The sequence below is a fragment of the Squalius cephalus genome (assembly GCF_949319135.1).
Source record: "Squalius cephalus genome assembly, chromosome: 13".
Classification (NCBI taxonomy): Eukaryota; Metazoa; Chordata; class Actinopteri; order Cypriniformes; family Leuciscidae; genus Squalius; species Squalius cephalus.
Genome location: NC_137134.1, coordinates 34,277,071 through 34,292,705, shown reverse-complemented (window position 1 = coordinate 34,292,705; position 15,635 = coordinate 34,277,071). Strand labels below are relative to the sequence as shown.

General features: G+C 36.2%; 1 protein-coding gene across 1 annotated transcript; it reads left to right on the top strand.

Annotated features, from left to right (window-relative positions):
• The first annotated feature begins 781 nt into the window (after positions 1 to 781).
• On the top strand, positions 782 to 4,421 carry LOC307170007 (uncharacterized protein). Its single transcript, XM_079890937.1, has 6 exons — positions 782 to 971; positions 1,479 to 1,787; positions 1,969 to 2,268; positions 3,333 to 3,653; positions 3,889 to 4,032; positions 4,132 to 4,421. The coding sequence occupies exons 1-6, from the start codon at positions 920 to 922 to the stop codon at positions 4,146 to 4,148; spliced, it is 1,143 nt and encodes a 380-aa protein (XP_079747063.1). The 5' UTR covers positions 782 to 919; the 3' UTR covers positions 4,149 to 4,421.
• Positions 4,422 to 15,635: the final 11,214 nt, after the last annotated feature.

The window sequence follows — 15,635 nt, the reverse complement described above, 5'->3', positions numbered from 1 at the left end:
CACAACATTGCGATCGCTTTAGCCTACATTGTGTTCGTAACACCGTTGGTTAAATTGTTCTATCCTCTTAATCCAATTGTTATGGCAGCCCCTAACTGAGCATATAATACTTTACATATTTTACCGTTGCAACTATAGAATTACGCTAGAAACTAGCGTAGGTCCTTTCAGCCGGAAGTTGAAGTCCCGCTCAGCCGGAAGAAAGATGGCAAAATGAGCGTAATGGCGTCGCCCTTGTTGTCGTGGAAAATAAGGTGAATAGAGATCTGAAGCTCCATCAGTGCTGTATGACGTCAGTGTGAGACTGAAGGATGTTAGTTTGAATCTCAACATTAAGATGTTTGATGTTCATCTCTCATATCCTTTCTAGAACATTCTACTCTATTCTATATAAACATTTGATATGATTACAGCAGTATTTCCTGTTCCTGACACCGATATTCAACATCCTGGTGAGTTTGTATGAATTGAGCATATTTATTTGAATATTAATCATATGAAGATATCAGAGAACACTTTCATACACACAGTTATAGCAGGCGATCTGTTCCTGCTCCATAAAACCATTAGAGAAACTCTGAAATCAGTCTGAGAGGAGAAACAATCGAGACAATTGATCAGAAATGAACAACAAACGTCCTGAAGAGAGTTACAGGAGAGAGCAGAGCCAAACACTCACAGGATCTCATGACAAGATCAAACTGTTGCTTTAAGATGTTTTTAACATGTTATTGGTCAGTTTATTTCGGTTGAAAGTCACACCATTGACTTACAGGAAGTTGAGGCCTACTGGAGCTCAAAGTGACAAACTTTGGAATTTCACTTCACTTTACTACAGATCATCTTCACATCAGCGCATCTGTTTATTACTGAACAAGTTTTGAAGAGTTTGTCTTTTCATATTTGTGGACTGAAACCGATGAAGATGTTTCTCCCTGTTTTGCTCTGCTTGTGTTTCTGGCGTCTGGATGGTGAGTTTAAATGTGTTTTAATGGTTTCAGTTGTTTCTGTTCTGGTGTGATAAATTACTGGTTAAATTAGTCAGAGAGGATCAACATTCACGATTTTACTGTCAGATCAAGCTTGAATAGAGCTCTAAACTCAGTTATTATGGATTAAATAAAATAATATAAATATGAAGCTCAGATACTCAACAACATTAGTTGTAGTGTGACATTAAACATTAAAGTAAAAGTGTCTTTTTTAGTCATTGTTCATAGTCAAAATTTTTTTTTTTTTTTTTTTTTTTTGTGTTGTTTGTTTTTGTATGGTGTATGTCCTGCTGTTGGGCCTAGAGCCTGTAATAAAGTTTATAATATAAATCTATTTCTCTTATCATTTATCATCTTTTGTCTTTGTGCTTCTGCAGAATATTATTAATTCCACATTTAAATGAATAAAAGTATTTTAGTGAAGCTTCATCAAACCAATATCAAGTGATTTTAAAGCTTTAATCTGTGAAAAACTCTGTTCTTCAGGAGTGATTGCTGATGTGATTGTGATGGAGGGAGATTCAGTCACTATAAACTCTGATCTTACTGAAATGAAGGATGATGATGTGATTCAGTGGAGGTTTGGAGATGAAGACACTTTAATAGCAGAAATCAATGTAACGACCAACATAATCACTGTATATGATGATGTTCTTGATGGGAGATTCAGAGACAGACTGAAGCTGGACAATCAAACTGGATCTCTGACCATCACAAACACCACAACTGAACATGAAGGAGATTATGAACTACAGATCAACAGTGAGATCAAGAGATTATTTCTCATTGTCTTCGGTGAGTTAAATATCAGTTTCACTTGTTTTATATTTTAATCAGCACAAAGATACAATTAATAATTCAAACTCCATTTTGCTTTTGGTGTTTAATGATGAAATTCATTTCAAACTATCTTAATCTGTGATGAACCCTGTGTGTGTGTGTGTGTGTGTGTGTGTGTGTGTGTGTGGTGATTCAGTCCTGGAGTCAGTGATTGAGGGAGATTCAGTCTCTCTAAACTCTAATCTTACTGAAATGAAGGATTATGATGTGATTCAGTGGAGATTTGGAGATGAAAACACTGTAATAGCTGAAATCAATAAACGGGCCGACAGAATCACTGTATATGATGATGTTCTTGATGGGAGATTCAGAGACAGACTGAAGCTGGACAATCAAACTGGATCTCTGACCATCACAAACACCACAACTGAACATACTGGAAGTTATGATATACAGATCAACCTTGAGAACAAGTTTTTTATTCTCGCTGTCTTTGGTGAGTTCAAAAATGTTTACACCTGTTTTTAAATGAAAAAATTTAAATGAATTCATACATGATTTTGTTTTTTTTATTTTGTATTGTTTATTTTTAATGTCAATTTTAACTATTCGATTATTAAACCACTATAAAGTGATTTAACAGTATTTGCAGTAGCTTTTTCCAGTCGGATCTTTGTTCTCTATTTGCTACTGTGTGCTGAGCTGGATATAGTTTGACGTGTGCAGTTGTAAAGATGAGGAGTAGAAGTTGATCCAGTCGGTCCAATGACCATTTATTGTTATTGAGAATGTTACAAAAAACTTGAGGTAAATAAAACAAACAATTAAACTAAAGTAGTTTCTTATATGGTAGCAAACGGCTTGTCACGTCATGGAACCATACAAAACACACACACACACACACACACACACACACAGTCTGGTTCACTATCTTTGTGGGGACTCTCCATAGACGTAATGGTTTTTATACCGTACAAACTGTATATTCTGTCCCCTTACACTAACCCTACCCCTAAACCTACCCATCACAGGAAACATTCTGCATTTTTACTTTCTCAAAACAACTCATCCTGTGTGATTTATAAGCCTTTTGAAAAGTGGGGACCGCTGGCTGGTCCCCACAATGTAGGTGATCTCAGGTTTTACTATTCTTATGGGGACATTTGGTCCCCACAATGTAATATAAACAAGGGCACACACACACACACACACACACACACACACACACACACACACACACATGTCTGGTTCACTATCTTTGTGGGGACTCTCCATAGACGTAATGGTTTTTATACCGTACAAACTGTACATTCTATACCCTACCCCTAAACCTACCCATCACAGGAAACATTCTGTATTTTTACTTTATCAAAACAACTCAACTATTCACAAGAAAGAAACATGAAATCAACTCAAAGCTCAATTTTGTTTTTGTTATTTTATATTTTTATTTTTAATGTAAATTTTAAACTGTTCAAATTTAGTAAACCATTATAAAGTTATTTAACAGTATTAATCTTTGCAAACCCTGTTTCTGTTTGTTCTCTGTGTGTTTGACAGGTGAAGTGAAGTCAGTGTCAGTGATGGAGGGAGATTCAGTCTCTCTAAACTCTGATCTTACTGAAATGAAGGATGGTGAAGTGATTCAGTGGAGGTTTGGATATAAAAACACTTTAATAGCAGAAGTCAATAAACGGACTGACAGAATCACTGTATATGATGATGTTCTTGATGGGAGATTCAGAGACAGACTGAAGCTGGACAATCAAACTGGATCTCTGACCATCACAAACACCAGAACTGAACATGCTGGAGATTATAAACTACTGATGTTTACAGGAGGAAGATTCTCATCAAAATCATTCAGAGTTTCTGTCTATGGTGAGTGAAGATAATTTTTCTTCTCCTTCAAATATTCTTATTTACTATTTACATGTTGAATTGTTTAATCACTTTACAGTTTGAAATGACAAACGTATAAAAACTGGAACCGAATATAATATTGTTGATTAGATTTGATCATATTTCTGTGTATTCAGAAATATTAGTTGATGTCAGCGCTGATATTAGTGTTTATTGACTGATCTGATCTCAGTTTGACGTGTTTATTCCTCAGACTCTGTCCACTGTTGTGGTCCTACTGAAGCTGTGATCCGATTGGTCCTCTCTGCTCTGGTGGGCGTGGCTACTGTCTTTATTGTGGTTTATGAGATCAGATCCAGAAGAGCTGAACAAGATCAAGCACATATTCACACATCAGGTACATGATTGATGATGTCATTTCTCACAAACTGATACTGCATGTACAAGTATCTGTGAGATTTATTAATTTGTGGCTTTTTATGTTCATCTTTTTCAGGAAGTATCGAAATCTAAAGCAGAACGCTGAACTTTAAAGGTTCTTCAAGTGTGTTTTTGTTCTTCTAGTGTTTTTTCATAATAAATACTGATGATTATTTGAGTTTGTGCTCTCTTGCAGTGTCAGATTTTAACAGTGTCACTTTGTTTATATTTCACTTTATTGTTTATATTTCTCTCAGAAAAAAAAAAAAAATGAATATAGACACACAGATCTCTCTTTACTACTGCTGTATATTTGTCATATGTATTTTCCTGCCTTTATCAATAAAGTTTCTCACTCTGAGGTTCAAGAGTCTCTCATGATTTATTCAGAGGAATACAAAGTTTATGTATATTTTAAATATTTCAGCAGTGTACCATATACAGCTTTATTTCTACTTTTTTAACAGGTGCTTCTTATAGCCTATCTGTAAAAACATTATTATTATTATTATTTTTTTGGTAAATTTTTTTATTACCAATTAGTTTTTGCAATATATTCCGGTATAAACAACAAATACAGCTAAAATATTATTTAAAAAAAAAAGTTTTTATATTGTATTAACTCATAAAACTAAATCTGTTACATTTTTCTAGTGGCAGATTTACTGCAAGAAAAATATACAATACCGTGTTATTTATTTATATAAACAGTTCATGTTACAGATCACATGCAGCATCACATATATTTTTCTTGTTCATTATTACGTCAAGGATCTCAGGATACTTGTTTTTAATTTTTTATGCATTTTAATAACAACAAAACAATTTACATACAGGAGTACATATAACCATACATGACAGAGGTAAACAAGGGGGAAAGGAAGAAAGAAAGAGAGAAAAAGAAAGGCATTTTACAAAGAATTTGTACCTTTGTAATTTTAAATTGTTCAGAATTTGCCATTTTTTCATTCCATTTGACTTTATGAATATAGAAACGGGCAATCATAATAATGAAATCAAATTTAAACAAAAGATTTTTATCACCATCAAATGAAAATCATTTTAGTATAACATCAACTTCTTCAAAGTTAACAGGAATCATTCTCCATTTCCTCCAACAATAAAGTCTTTAAATCTCTAGTGTGATTTGTCTCTGTGGTCTCGTCTGAGGAGCAACACCTCCATCTAGTGGCTCATACTGAACTCACATGTTATCAGGAGTTATTTACTCAGAATCTGTAATGAGATCCAGTGATTGTGTCTGTTACTCAAGAAAGCCTCTAGATGGCGCTGTGTTCAGTCCACAACACCCCTGGGGGGCGCCAGTGCTGATTATGCAGGAGCTGGATGAGGATTTTGCCTGTCGGTCAGGAAGCTGGTGATCCACTGACAGATGGAGGCGGGCACAGGGAGCTGGGTTCATTTGGACAGGAGGATGTTTGGTATGATGGTGTTGAAGGCCGAGCTGAAGTCCACATACAGGATCCTCACATAAGTCCCTGGTTTGTCCAGATGTTGTAGGATATAATGCAGTCCCAAGTTGACTGCATCATCCACAGACCTGTTAAGCACACTGTCCAGGAAGGGTCCAGTGAGGTCCTCCAGGTGGGCCAGCACCAGTCTTTCAAATGACCTCATGACCACAGATGTTAAGACAACAGGTCAGTCGTCATTCAGTCCAGTGATTTTGGGTTTCTTTGGGACGGGGATGATGGTGGAGCGTTTGAAGCAGGAAGAAACTTCATACAGCTCTAGTGATCTGTTGAAGATCTGTGTGAAGATGGGGGCCAGCTGGCAGCGTTTGCGTACAAAGGTACGTCGCAAAACTGATTTCAGACACTCTTCTGAGGCAGCGTAACAGTTTAATGATCTACAACAGAATAGAGCGAGCTTTAGTGAAAACTGAGAGAATATTTAATGACTATAATTTCTCACTAGAAATGACATCATAAGTAGAAATTGTTGATCAAAAATGTACATTTACACACAACCTGACGACCAGCTGGAACTATCAGACGCCATCTTTATTTTCTAGCTCAACTGTCACAGAATGGAAAGCACAGGATTGTGGGATATTAAAGGCAGAGAAGGATACATCAAGTGAGCTAACATTGCATTCGGACGTGCCTTGATGTCTTCCGACCTTGGATTGAGTCCGGCAGCATTTATCAGCTTTCGGACGCAGCCGTACACTCGTTATTGTGGTGCATTGTGGGATTGAATGAGTGCACTCAATAACGTCCACTATGGTGTCGGACACCACTACAAATGGCTGTTCCCTCAAATTATGGCCTATTTAAGGGTCTAGTGGTGATTTCGGACACAGCCCATGCATGTTTTATTACATTTATTATGTTGAGCGCCTCCTGGAGGAATACTAACTTTATATATATATAATTCAGCAGAGATAACCCCCCCAATATTTAAATCTATGCATTACAACCCCCCCACCCCAATATTTATACCATGATTACATGAAAAATATGGCGACCCAAACTTCAACCCTCCCAATGTTCAAACCAAATCTACACCCTTGACTCTGTACACTTTTTTATCTAATTTTTTCGAAAAAACTAAAAAACTGTATATTGTTTGTAAACTTTCTGTCATGGTTAGATTTAAGAAATTCATGTTTATAAAAGACAATAAATTCTGTATATTTGTTTGTTTCCTCAGAGTAATCAATGAGTCATGAGTCATTTTTCCTATCAATTATTTTCAAAAATAAAAATGTCACATTAAATAATGAAGTGCTCTTGATGACCACTAGAGGAGTCTTCCCATTACCCATCACAATCATTTTATAACTGGTGAAAAGAGAGAAGATTAACATTCACAGTTAGTCTCATATAGACATTATTTAACTGTGATTTTACTGAAAGATCAAGTTTGAGTTCAGCTCTAAACTCAGTTATTAGTAATTATTAAATAAAAATTTAATAAATTATTAATATATATAAAATAATATAAAATAGAATAAATGTGAAGCTCAAATACGCAACAGCATTAGTTTTAGTGTGACATTACTCTTGTCACATTCACCGTCTGTCATCATCCTGTCTTCACTACACTTCCCAGAATCCTCTGTCATCATCACCTGCACCTGTTCCTCATCACCCTCATCATCATCACCGTCACCTGTTGTCTTTGTCATGATCTGTGTATTTAATTTCCCCTCTCACTCCTTTTCTTTGCTGGTTATTGTTTGACCACACGCTCACTGTTTTGAGTTTGGATTTTGTCTATGGAAATAATATTGAGTATTTTGTATCTTTGCCTACCTTCGTCTTCTTCATCACCCGTTGACGTTACAACTCTTATGTGAAGTAAAAGTTTGTCTATTTTTTGCTTAGTTATTTGTTCATATAAAAATCTGTTTATCTATTTCTCTTTTCATTTATCATCTTTTGTTTTTGTTTACTGCTGCAGAATATTATTCACTTCACTTTACAATAAAAGTATTTGATATCTTGAAATGAGAAGATCTGAGATTATGTATTTTCATTATTCACATGTTGGCCTCTCAGGAAGTGTAACTTTTAAAAATATATATATAAAATCACAATCAACACTCACAGTATGACTTTACAAACCGTTTATTGACTGATGTGATCTCAGTTTGATGTGTTTATTCCTCTGACTCTGTCCACTGTTGTGGTCCTACTGAAGCTGTGATCCGATTGGTCCTCTCTGCTCTGGTGGGCGTGGCTACTGTCATTATTCTGGTTTATGACATCAGATCCAGAAGAGCTGAACAGGATCCGCTCCATCAGTGCTTTATGACGTCAGTTTGAGATTGAAGGTTGTTTAAATCTCAACATTAAGATGTTTGATGTTCATCTCTCATATCTTCTCTAACATTCTATTCTATTCTATATAAACATTTAATATGATTACAGCAGTATTTCCTGTTCCTGACACAGATATTCAACATCCTGGTGTGTTTGTATGAATTGAGCATATTTACTTGAATATTAATCATATGAGGATATCAGAGGACACTTTCATACACACAGTTATAGCAGGGCGATCTGTTCCTGCTCCATAAAACCATTAGAGAAACTCTGAAATCAGTCTGAGAGGAGAAACAATCAAGACAATTGATCAGAAATGAACAAACGTCCTGAAGAGAGTTACAGGAGAGAGCAGAGCCAAACACTCACAGGATCTCATGACAAGATCAAACTGTTGCTTTAAGATGTGTGTGTGACGTTATGTGTCCGTTTATTTCTGTTGAAAATGATGTCATTGACTTACAGGAAGTTGAGGCCTACTGGAGCTTAAAGTGACAAACTGACGATGTTCAGAGTGTGAATTAATCATCCAAAAAAATAGAGCTAGATGGTCACATGCATTAACACTGAAGAAATAGGCAGTTATTTTAAGTAATTTTAGAGTTTCACTTCACTTTACTACAGAGCAGCTTCACATCAGCGCGTCTGTTTATTACTGAACCAGTTTTGAAGAGTTTGTCTCTTCATATTTGGATTGAAACCGATGAAGATGTTTCTCCCTGTTTTGCTCTGCTTGTGTTTCTGGCGTCTGGATGGTGAGTTTAAATGTGTTTTTATGACTTCAGTTGTTTCTGCAACAAATCTCAAACAGGTTAGCCTACTTTTTCTGTTTGTTCTTCAGGAGTGTTTGGTGATGCAATGAAGTTTGTGCCAGTGATGGAGGGAGATTCAGTCACTCTAAGCTGTGATCTTACTGAAATACAGACAGATGATCAGATTCAGTGGAGGTTTGGAAGTTATAGCACTCGTATAGCTAGACTCAATAGAGAGTTGAGTGAGATCTCTATGTATGATGTTCTTGATGTGAAATTTAAAGACAGACTGAAGCTGGATCATCAAACTGGATCTCTGACCATCATGAACATCAGAACTGAACATGATGGACTTTATAAAGTTGAGATCATCAGCAGCAGCAGATCATCGACTCAACACAGATTCAGTGTTGCTGTCTATGGTGAGACACAATTACACAATAATCATTGTTTATTAAACATTTTTACACAATAATAATACTTTTAAATTTTTTTTTTTTTTGTATGAAATTCTCTTAAACACTTACACAACAATGTACATCACATGTCTGTAACAACACATATAATGCCCAAAAACAATAACTTATAAAAAACAAAACACTGGGGCTCATACATGAGAAGTGCAATAGTAATATATAATATCTATTATATTGTTAATATCCCCATGTTCAATAAATAAAAATGGACTCAGACCATCTTAAATTCGTCTTCTTTGCCCTTAAAGGATAATTAGCACTTTGAGTCTCTTTTCTGGTTAGTTTTGGATGAACTAGAGTGGTGGACACAGAAATGTTGACGATGGGTCCTGTCTCGATTTTTTGACTCGTCTAGAATCGCCTTTGACCGCTTCAGAGTGGCTGTCTACGGGCATGCACGAACATGTCCTTAAAACAACCCTTAATGTTCGTTTTCAAAACTGTGCAACTCATCGAGTGGTTAGTGGTGTTCGTCAGGACCCAATCGTCAACATTTCTGTGTCCACCACTCTAGTTCATCCAAAACAAACCAGAAAAGAGACGCTAAATACCGGAATTATCCTTTAAGAATATCGGTTCTCTTTTCCATTGCAGTGCGTGAAGATATTTCTCTTAAGCCCGAGACACACTTAACGACTTTAAGGCCGATTATGAATGTGCGACTGATCAAACCGGGCCGAGTCAGAGACAGTTGTGTTCAGTCAGAATTCACAGTCAGTGTTTAAAATCTTCAGTCGTTGGAAACACTCTGTAAGTGTGTGAAGTCAGTCGGAGAATGTTTCAGCTAGTTGTTAAGTGTGTCCCGGCATTAACTGAGTTATAGTAGGCCTTTCTGTCTTTTTTTCTTCTTCAATAGATGGCGATGAGCCATTTGCCATGTAGAATACACGTCTATCAATACTTGATTATCCTTTTTAATATTCCAGTTATCTGGATAATACCAAAAATGAACCTTTACACCCTTTTTTTGCTCCCATGTTTCCTTATCTATCTTCAATCCGAGGTCTTGTTCCCACATGGCTAATCTGGATGAAGATTAATCCTGAGAACCTAATAATAGCATGTTGTATAAACTAGATACGTGTCCTCCACCTTCGCTTGGTTTAGATATACAATTCTCCAGATTAGTTCTGGCCCAGCAACACAAATAATTATTCATTAAGTTTAACAAATAAATAGGGCTGTCAAACGATTAATCGCGATTAATCGCATCCAAAATAAAAGTTTGTTTTTACATAATACATGTGTGTGTACGGTGTATAATTATTTTCTATATATAATACACACACATGCATGTATATATTTAAGAAATATTTGCATGTATATACTGTGTATATATATTAATATTATATATAATTTATATTATATATAAATATTTTATATATAAATAACACATTTTCTTAAATGTATATATGCATGTGTGTGTATTTATATATAGAAAATAATTATACTCCGTACATAAATTATGTAAACACAAACTTTTATTTTGGATGCGATTAATCGCGATTAATCGTTTGACAGCCCTACAAACAAACAAACAAACAAACAAACAAACAAACAAACAACCAAAACAAATAAACAAACAAGCAAACAAACCACTTACTCATTTAATCATTGTATGGTGTTCGGATCTGTAGGACACGTTTTCATTTATTATCAAAAGTAAAATGATACGATTAATTATTTTTTCAACCTCAGACTCATTGGCCTTGGCTCATTTTCTGTGAAGATCATATATCAGAACACATTTTCAATGACCACACACTGTACGCCCCTGTGTACCTTTACTTGGTCCTCCTCCTGTCAGGGCTTGCTGTTATTATGTGTGTGTGTGTGTGTGTGTGGGCGTGCGTGTGAGAGAGAGAGATTGTGTGTAAGTGTGAGAGAGTGTGAGTGCAAAAGTGAGTATTGTTTCTACCCCTGCCGTTCCTGCACAAGGTTGCAATTCTTAAATGTGATCTAACAAAGGTAAAGGGAAAATATTGACCATATATGCTGTTTATATTGCTTGTAACTGGGATGAAGCAAACATCTGTTGAGTATTTTAACATAAATTGTTTGATTATGTTGAATTAAAAACCCAAAAATGCAGCGGGTCCACCAGACCCACAAACACTGGCTGAATAACACAAATATGAACACCACACAAGGGTTAAGATTGTGCATTTTTATATGACTTGTTCTTCTCTGGCAGTGTAATCTTGTTAAATTTGACTATATAGTGTTTATTTATTGAGCCGATCTCTGTCTTCTGTTGTAGTTCAGACACATTCACTCAGACTAAAGACGGTCTTTCTTTCTCCGCTACAACACCAGACCCACACATTTCTTCACATCCTCCTTCAGGTCCTCCTTCAGGTCCTCCTTCAGGTCCTGAATCTCTGATACTGCCGATCACTGTTGCTGCTGGTGTTCTGCTGATTGTGGCTGTAATTGGGATGTTTTGTTACTGCAGGAAACACAGAGATGAAGGTAAAGTGAAACTACAGCTTGAACATCCTTAAAAAAACAACATTATTCATGTTTTGATTGAATGTGTGTGTAATTACAGATCAGAATCATGATCAAACTGATGCAACTCTCTATAAACACTTTGGACAAATGAAGGTAAGTGTCTCTGTGTCATTTCAGTCAGTTTAATTAACAAATAACCGCAGAGCATATAGCAATATTCCTGTTTAAAATGTGTATGATTTCATCCCGCAAACTACTTTAACAAACTTGTTGAACATATATTTGGCAGTGTATGGTATAATATGAACAAGTTTTATGGTTTACAGAGTCTCTCTTGTTGGTTTTTATTTTTGGTACTGTTAATAAAGTTGCTCTTGTGTTCTAAAATTTCATAATAAAATGTAAAAGACAGAAACTCCTACATTATGAACAAACACAAACCAATCAGTCAATGCAATAGACAACAACAACAACAAAAAAAAGATTTGTATCCGATAATACTCAATTACGGTAAGGTGACGGCGTCCCGTCAAGAAGCTATTATCACTATCTCAATCACACATGAGCACACAGGTCTTTATCATCTATACACTCGCACCGTCCTTCTCAGGTGTACGCTGGTCTGACACAGGATCATTAATACTAAATCAGAGTATCACAGCCTCACCCCGAGGGCGGCTCTATAGTCTTCAACACTATCACTGTCTCTTCTGAGCATAGGAACATTAGTACTTCTGTTTCTCAGCTGCGCAACATATACCTGACACGACTCCCAAGTTGCTCTTTGTAGAAATGAGGCCCTATGTTAACGATCTGAAATGCAAGTATCAAGCGCGAAGCGCAAGTAACTTTGTGGGCGGATCTAAATCTAAAATGTGTTGGTCTGAAGTAGCTACATTACTCATAAGTGTGGTTTGGGCGTAACGTGAAATAAACAGAATCAGAGCGACATCTCACATTTCCTTTAAAGGATTAGTTCACCTCAAAGTTGAAAATTGTGTCATCATTTACTCACCCTCAAGTTGTTTCAAACCTGTATGAATTTCTTTCTTCTGCTGAACACAAAGAAAGATATTTTGAAGAATGTCTGTAACTTGGGTCCCATTGACTTCCATAGTAACTTTTTTTCCTACTATGGAAGTCAATGGGACCCAAGTCTGTCTGTTTACTGACATTCTTCAAAATATCTTTCTTTGTGTTCAGCAGAAGAAAGAAATTCATACAGGTTTAAAACAACTTGAGGGTGAGTAAATGATGACACAATTTTCAACTTTGAGGTGAACTAATCCTTTAAGAGCAGGCGAGCTTGTTCCATGGCGGATTGCTATTATAACGGCGGATTTGCCAGGCGCGGTTCATAGCCGAGGAGACCGACGTTCTCATCAGGGCCGTAAAACACAGAGAAGTGACATTTTATGGGGATGGAGAAACCAAATTAGCCCAAATTAGCTTCGGTTAAACAGGCGTATAATAATTTGGGTAAATGTGTAAGCTAGATTTATACTTATTTTTTCGCATCTTCATGGACACAACAATGATTTCCCTCATGTGGTAATATTTTTCCTTGTAATAATGTATGGTTTGCAAAAATGAAAACTGCTGTGTCTGTGTGTAGATGAGAGAAGCAAAGTGTATGAGCGTTGTGCACACGCTACATTATGGCCAAGCATGTGCCCTTAAAACAGCATCTGAATAACGCGTCACTGACTTTAGATGAGGTTTCTCCTGGTCAGTAGCGGAATTGTTTTCTGAAACTGCAAAATAGCACCAGGGAATGTTTGCGCTGGAACACGCCTCCTCTTTCCGCTGAACCGTCCCCGGGAGCGCAAGTTCATTCCCTAATTTACCGACGTGCGTCTGTGGAGGGAAAAGTCCGCTCTGTGTCGGGTGCAAAATGGGAATGATACATGCGTCGGTGTATAAAGTCAATTGCGCTGGGTGCAAGATAGGGTCCATGAAGTTTTATTCACATCCGGGAGATCACTGGCCACAACAACCAAGTGAGTCTCCAGAACAAAAGATACATGTACATTTATATCATACAGTTGAGTAAAAATCAATGTCACTCAAGTCTTCTTCACTGTGATTTTTTTCTGGTCATTAGTTTAAAACGATCTAAGCTAATCATGTGACTGTTAGTTCTTCTGTGTTAAGCACTTTTTTGGTAAGTATATATGACCTTTGACCTGAGCATCCTTAATCTGCATTTCTCTGTACATTTAATGTTGAAAATACCCATTACATTAAATATTTCTATCACAATCCTCAAAACTCATTTATAAATTTTCATTGATTATGTTTGTATCAAGTTTGTTTTTCTCCTTTTGTGTTTGTGTTACAGGAATCTGAGATGACGGAGGTGATTTACACATATTTCACATTTTAATCACAAATGATGATCTGATCACAACAACTGCATCTGTCTTTACAGTTTATTACTGTTTCACATATAATCTGATTTGTTGTTTTGTCATTTATATTTCCTCTGTGATCTTTGAGTTTATTGTGTAGATTACCAAATACCATTTTAAATATTTAGTATAACAGGCTTTATCCTCCATATGTGTCTGCTTGTGTTTATCAATAAAGTTTCTCACTCTGAGGTTCAAGAGTCTCTCATGATTTATTCTGAGGAATACAAACTTTTTGTATATTTTAAATATTTCAGCAGTGTACCATATACAGCTTTATTTCTACTTTTTTAACAGGTGCTTCTTATAACCTATCTGTAAAAACATTTTATTTATTTATTTTTTATTTATAATATTACCAATTAGTTTGTTTTTCTTTCAATATATTCCGGCATAGACAAAATATACAGCTAAAATATTATTTTACAAATGTTTTTTATGAGTTTTATTAACTCATAAAACTTAACTCTTTTACATGTTGTAGTTGCAGATTTCTGCAAGAAAAATATACAATACCGTGTTAAGTTCGTGTTACAGATCACATGCAGAATCACATATATTTTACTTTATTATCACGTCAACGATCTCACAATACTAGTTTTTTTTTTGTATATATTTTAATAACAACAAAACATAATGTACATACAGGAGTACATATAACCATACGTGTCGGGTAAACAAAAGGGGAAAAAGGAAGAAAGAAAGAGAGAAAAAGAAAGTCATTTTACAGAAAAAAACTTGTATACCTATTAAACAGCTGTGTAGTTTTCCTTGCTTTTAGGTTTTTACATTTGGATATTGTTTCTAATATCAATTTTAAATTGTTCAAAATGTGGCTTTTTCATTCCATTTGACTTTATGAATATAGTAACAAGCAATCATAATAATTAAATCAAATATAAACAAAAGATTTTTATCACCATCAAATGAAAAACATTTTAGTATAACATCAACTTCTTCAAAGTTAACAGGAATCACAGCTTTTCTTTGTAAGTAATAACTGAGTTCTCTCCAACATACTCGGGTCTCAACGATATCCATTTCCTCCAAAAGGGAACAATAAAGTGTTTAAATCTCTAGTGTGATTTGTCTCTGTGGTCTCGTCTGAGGAGCAACTCCTCCATCTAGTGGCTCACCCTGAACTCACATGTTATCAGGAGTTATTTACTCAGTCTCTGTAATGAGATCCAGTGATTGTGTCTGTTACTCAGGAAAGCCACTAGATGGCGCTGTGTTTAGTCCACTGGGGGGCGCCAGTGCTGATTATGCAGGAGCTGGATGAGGATTTTGCCTGTCGGTCAGGAAGCTGGTGATCCACTGACAGATGGAGGCGGGCACAGGGAGCTGGGTTAATTTGGACAGGAGGATGTTTGGTATGATGGTGTTGAAGGCCGAGCTGAAGTCCACATACAGGATCCTCACATAAGTCCCTGGTTTGTCCAGATGTTGTAGGATATAATGCAGTCCCAAGTTGACTGCATCATCCACAGACCTGTTTTCTCAAAAAGCAAACTGTCCAGCAAGGGTCCAGTGAGGTCCTCCAGGTGGGCCAGCACCAGTCTTTCAAATGACTTCATGACCACAGATGTTAAGGCAACAGGTCAGTTGTCATTCAGTCCAGTGATTTTGGGTTTCTTTGGGACGGGGATGATGGTGGAGCGTTTGAAGCAGGAAGAAACTTCATACAGCTCTA

What these genes read in the sequence shown, in the direction of transcription:
- LOC307170007 (XM_079890937.1), top strand. Translation starts at nt 920, where the DNA reads ATGAAGATGTTTCTCCCTGTTTTGCTCTGCTTGTGTTTCTGGCGTCTG. An exon ending in GTGTTTCTGGCGTCTGGATG is followed by an intron (nt 972 to 1,478) that starts GTGAGTTTAAAT and finishes TCTGTTCTTCAG; the next exon opens with GAGTGATTGCTGATGTGATT. An exon ending in TTTTATTCTCGCTGTCTTTG is followed by an intron (nt 2,269 to 3,332) that starts GTGAGTTCAAAA and finishes TGTGTTTGACAG; the next exon opens with GTGAAGTGAAGTCAGTGTCA.